This window comes from Strix uralensis, chromosome 1 (assembly GCF_047716275.1).
Source record: "Strix uralensis isolate ZFMK-TIS-50842 chromosome 1, bStrUra1, whole genome shotgun sequence".
NCBI classification, from domain to species: domain Eukaryota; kingdom Metazoa; phylum Chordata; class Aves; order Strigiformes; family Strigidae; genus Strix; species Strix uralensis.
The window spans coordinates 124,584,724-124,590,723 of NC_133972.1; the positions used below are offsets into that span (position 1 = coordinate 124,584,724).

General features: G+C 41.6%; 1 protein-coding gene across 1 annotated transcript in view; it reads left to right on the forward strand.

The window, feature by feature from the left end:
• TAF4B (TATA-box binding protein associated factor 4b) overlaps positions 1-4,892 on the forward strand; it is a 74,944-nt gene extending 70,052 nt beyond the window's left edge. The window contains exon 16 of the mRNA XM_074893450.1: positions 3,071-4,892. Coding sequence (XP_074749551.1) covers positions 3,071-3,238 — 168 coding nt within the window. The 3' untranslated portion in view covers positions 3,239-4,892. The remainder of the gene's footprint in view (positions 1-3,070) is intronic.
• Positions 4,893-6,000: the final 1,108 nt, after the last annotated feature.

The window sequence follows — 6,000 nt, forward strand, 5'->3', positions numbered from 1 at the left end:
GGGCTGCATGTGTCTGTGTCATTTCCCTTTCAGAAGGAAAGAGGGGTGCTGGGGGTTCAGTGAAAGGCAGGAACTTCAGGATATGGCTGACATCTTCCAGCCTCCCCTGTGGAGGAGTGTTCCCAATTTAAAAAAAAAAAAAAAAAAAAGTTTCTAGTTAAGGCACTAATGTTGGAGAAGGGGGGTGTAGGCTGATGCAGTACCCTTTGCTAGAATTGCTTCTACAGGGATGCATTTTATATTCATTTGTCTTTGTATTTGTCTGTGGCTTGACTGCAAAGTGGCACTTTTTGCTTCCCCTCAGAAGAGGCTCACAGAGTTGTCTCAGGGTAGGCTGAAGACTTTTGCAGTGAAGAATCTCCCAAATAGCAAGATGCAAGCAGTTGCTGCCCAACTAGAAGGAATGTAATAGAGAGCAAGGAGTGGGCTGGTGGTATTCTAAACCAGGGTATTTAAAGTCTCAAAAGCAGTGTGGTGGACCTTCTGTGCAGGAAGGGGCATATGAGATGTAAAGGAGAGGATTGTTGCCTAGGGCCAGACAAGGTCAACCTGCTGCCCAACAGGAGCTTGCTCAAGAGGAGGCTCTGAGAACTGAGCAGCAGAGGACCCTCCCCTAACATGTCCCTTGTGTCAGCTGGAGAGCTCAGAGTTGGACACTTCTTAAATAAGGTCTTGGACATTAACAGAGGCTCCTGTCGTGGTTCATTTTGATGCGCAGATGGCATCTTAACATCAAGTGTTTTCACTTTTGGTTCTCTAAATATTTTATTACAAAAAGGCAGTAAGTACATCACACTCCACAGCTTGGTCTGAAGTCCAAAACAAAACCATGAAAGACCAGTGGTTTGATGCAGCTGTGGAGGACAGTAGCTAAAAGAGTTAGTGCTCATGCTTGTATAAACTTAGTTCAGAGTGAGTTCCCCAACGCAGTCCTAGTCTGGACTGGAATGACCTAGGCTGTCTGTTGGCTTCTTCAATTTTAAACTGTCATGCACTTTGAGAGAACAACCTTTTCTTTTAACTTGGATGTGGTAGCAGCTGTTGGTTTAGATATGGTCAGTAACTGGTCCAAGAGCCCCTGGCCCTTGAAGTGCTGTACTCAGTAGCTCTGATAAACTGGTGTAATGCTACGTGAAATTTAAGAAGTATGCACTGGCTGTCTTAGCAAACAGGAGCCCAGTCTAAGCTTTGGCTTTGGATGCGATATTACAGCATAACACCGCTTTACGTCTCTGCACTGGGCATGATGGGTAAGAATTTAAGAATAAACAAATTCATAACTGTCTGAAACACAGGCAGCTTGGTGCTTCTGCCCTATTGTAGCATCTTGCATCTCCAACAGCTTCCAAAGCAGGCTGGGGAATTTGTGCTGTCTGCTTCCTTTTGTAAGGGAGTGAACAGGATTGGGGTACCTTTGTTTTTAAAGGTAAGACTTCTAGTCTAATGACTATTTAGAGAGAAAATACTTTCACCTCAGTAAAGTTCTTTGAATTATAAAGGACATTGCTGTTGGGTTACTGAAAACCCTTGGGGTTTGTTTCATTTATAACATTGCCTCAGGCCTTCTGCTGCATCCTGTTGAATTGACCTCCTTTTCAACCCGTGCTGGCAGCTGCATTGCAGAGCTATCTCTTCCCTGGATCCTTCAGGGTTGTCATATGACAAACTTGAACTGTGACCCCTTTGTGTCTTACCAGGACAGCAGTGCCCTCTCTGTGTGATGTGGCCAGCAGTCTTCCCCACACATGCATTTGTTCCAAGCCATTTAACAAACTGAAAGTTTCAAATGATGGCATTTCATAGTGTTTAATAGTATCGACTGTAAAGCAAATGAAATGGTGCTGAATACCGTGCATGCTGCTAGTAAGAAATACAGCTTCCATTTCTGCAATATGCCCTGGGTTTTCTGTGGTTAGTGTGTGCTCTCTGGTGATTCTCTTTATTTTTTTAACAAATTTCAAAGCTTCCCCCCTAACAACAGTAGCATTCACTGCTATAGATAGTCCAGCACTGGTATTTGTTTCTAATATATGGGGGTTTTAACCAGATTTCTCTAAGCAAAGTGGGCAAAGTCATTTTGCTGAAGTCTTGCAGAGAGTGTTAGGGTAAGAATTTATATAGTTAACACTGCATCCAAGCAACACCATCTCCAAGTGGTGTTGATGCTGGCAGGCATTGCCTCGCTGAAGTTACAGAGACTGAGCACTCGTATTTGTACAAATTGCATTCATTACCAAGAACCCTCCAGTAGTGATAAGAGACTGGCTGTGTAGCATAGATTGGCTCCAAGATAAGTAGCCAGTCTATTGTGCAGCTCATGGTAATCTTCCTCCTCCCCGCCCCTAATAATAAATCTTGGGGCATTTTGGAATGCGTGGGGGTTGCTCATTCCAGTAGCCTGAATGTATAACTACTAAACATCATCATCTTCTACCAACTGTGCTTTCATAACCAAGCGAGGCAGCCGACTGAGATGGATAGGCTCAGATACAGTGTTCTGAACATGCAGATGCTTCCACTGCGTGTATTTCATACTCCCTTAAAGGACAAATCACAGGTGATGGCTTGGGTAAGAGTTTCTCCCAGCTGTGTTTCAAGGTTAGAGCCCACTTGCAGTGATGGTTTTCTTCAAGAAGTGAACATCTGGAGCTCGAGGGTTTGCAAGTGGGAGTAAGAGCCATTGCACTACCTGGGGCTCTGCATACGAACTGTGGTAGTACCTTCTTCGTAGTTAGCTTGTCCTCTCTCAGTGCAAGTGTCTATGTAGTATGACTTCAGTCATACTACAGACACGGGCAGTTATTTATCTTACTATAATAATATAGTTTTAAAGAAAGATAGAATTTTCTGGTTGCTTTGACTGAAATAAACCATCAACTGGCAAGTGCTTGCTTTGTCTTTTAAAGTCTCTAACGTGCAAGAACTTCTGGATTGGTGGTTTTCAACATGTAAAGCTAAACATCAGCAGGCTAGTTTTATGCAAGTAGGCAGTATAATCCAACCAGTTTGGTTAAAAACTTGCATTTCCATGAAATTCTAATATTTTTTTCTCTCTCCCTCCCCCATTTAGGGTTTCAATGGCAATGGAATTGCTTCTGGATCATCAGGTTTTAGCCTTACGAAACAGCTGCTCTGTCCAAGAATAACCCGCGTCTGTCTCAGGGACTTGATATTCTGCATGGAACAAGAGAGGGAGATGAAGCATTCTCTAACCTTGTACCGTGCTCTTCTGAAGTGATTTGAATTTTACATTTCACCTTGCTGTCTACTGCCAAAGAAAACACTGAAGCATTGTTGCACTCTCTTGAAATTCCAATTTCTGGAAAATGATCCGTTGTAAGGATAACTCTTGTTTACAGATAAACATTTTTATTAAATACCTAACTTAGCACCTGTAGGGTTTTTAATAATATTTGGCTTAAACCAGTCTGTAAACCAGTGAAAATACTCAACTGCAAACACAAGCACCTGACTACCTGCTTGCATTTAACTGTCTTGCAGGCTCTGGGGGCTTGATATGTGTCCCTGGTTTATGTATGTCGCTTGCTTCAGTACTCCAGAGTCTGCAACATCTGTTCTACGTGTAGTGCCTTCTTCTAATCCAACCTCATTTAGGGAAACAAATAACACTTTAAAGGCACTGCATAGCATGGCAACTGTATTTAATCATGAACCAGCAGACAGTCAACATGCTAATGTATTGCCTACCTGACTCAGCATCTCCTTAAGTTTTCTGGTTTTAGAATTACTACTGGATGCTCGTTTGTGGAGAGCAAAGTCGCAAGCAGAAGGAATTGAGGGGTGCTTTCTCCAACCCCCCACCTTGCTTCAACTGCCCTCCTCCTTTCCTCTGAGAAAATGACTGAGGGAAAGTGAACAAAATTAGTCATTCTCATGATTGAAGTACATCAGACAGTGTAGTTGGGCATACTTCGATGTTCAGGGAAAATTTGGAATTACTAAATTTGAATACAAGGAGTGAAAGAGCCTAAAAAGAAAAGATAAATGAAAGAAACAGTTTATCTTTCTGTAGATAAAAAAATAGCATTGGACTTGAGTATAGATGTAGAAAGAAATGAAAAAAAGCAACCTGTGCTGACTGCAAAAAAAGGGAAAGCTTGGGATGCACTGAAACTTAGCAGCTGGAGACTCTCTTAAGGAGAAAAGCAGTGTTTGTGAAGCATGGGATTCACTGCTTTATTTAAAATATTGATTTAATACCTTAATGTGGTATAAAAGGGAAACTTCCCAAATAGCAGGTATTTAGACAGTTGCTTGGTTTCCATTGAGTGAGGAAGACGACTCCAGATTATTAAGACTGCTAGAATAGATTCACAGATTTTCTACTTGCTGGTAAAGACTGCCTTGTGGTGGAAGGAAAACCTTCTGGGTCACCCTTTTCCCCAGCCTCCAAACATTTTGCCTCCCATGACACAGTGCTGTATAGCATGGCTGTTTCCCAGGACCGGCGGGAAAGGCTCTGACTGTATTGAATGGCTTCCTGCTGAAACTTTTCTTTTAAGGAACAAGCTTCCTATGGTTATTTGGCATGCTACTTCAAAACTTGAAGCAATGATTCAAACGCCCTCCACCGTCAGAACTACTGCAGATAGTTACCAAATTCAATAAGTTTTGAATTGGTTATGGGTTTTTTTGTTGGAACAGTAGTAAACAAACCTAGTAAATGAATGCTGTAAATTATTTATATATGTATATATAGCATATATATATATATAAAAGAAAAGCAGTACTTTAACTAAGCTATAGTTTGCAAGATATTGACGGCATCAGGCAAAATTGTTTTGTATAATTAAATGCTTAGCTTTACTTTTTATGTAAAGTGCAGCATTTTCCGTATTTGTGTACTATATCTTATTGATCAGATGTTTAAAATTATTTTAAATACTACATTAAAGCAATTATTTTATTAAAAATAATAAATTGGTAACTTTGTTTCCTAACATGAGAAATTCAGCGTCTGAAGCTGTCATCACAATGACTAATGGCGTGGCTCTGAGAGCGGGCCCCAGCTATCTGCCCATCACAGTAATTGGCATGGTTGCCTTATGTGACGTGTCAAGGATAAACATATGTATTTTAAGGTTTTTAAACAGAACCAGGTGACAGAGCAAAGGATTACTTGAAGTGGGAGTGGGCAGGGAGAAAAAGCAACCTCTCATTTGTCTGATTTTCCTCAGTCAGTCAGCACAGAAGCTGGGGTGGTTGGTTTTCTTTAACAGCTGGGCAGAGGTGAGTGCTTTGCATGTGTTCTGGGAAGTAAAAACACAGGAACAGTCTCAGACTTCAGCAATGTGCAGTGGAAGCATTGTCCTATTTTTAAAGCAACTCATAATTAATTAAGTGCAGGTTGGAGAACAGAAGATGAACATCTGCATATTGGCCTGTCTCTTCATCTTCTTTAAACCAATGCGATATTAAAATGAAAAATGTTGGAGAAAATAACTCAATTGATAAATAGATATATATAAAGTATGATAGATGATTCAAGTGTTTTTATGGCCTGCCTACGATGCAGATTGCATGCTTTCATCACTGCCATAGCAAGTTACCTCTTTCACCAGTAGTTGCTCCCTGTGTGCCGCCTCTTCCCTTGCACACACACATACCTCCACCCCCCGCACCCCCCCCACCCCCCCCCCAAAACATACCCCAAAAATTTTAGCCTTTAAGGAGTAGCAGACATTTTCAGAAAGATTTTTCAGCGGGTCTTTAGGCCTAATTTCAGACAGGGACAGATATAGCCTTGGTGCAAAGGCTAAAAATACTTGTCTTGCTCCCAGGGCTTCAACCTGCCTCTCATTCAAGCTCAACTTTGCTTCTGAGTCTTCTAAAGTGGCACTTAGAAGACACTTGGGCTTTCCTCAGCCACACCAGGAGTTAAAGGAGAGATGACCAGGGGTTCATTTCCTCCCTTTTCCCCAATCTTGCTGCCCTTTATGGGAATACTAAAATCCCAGCTGTAAGGTGATGAGGACAAAC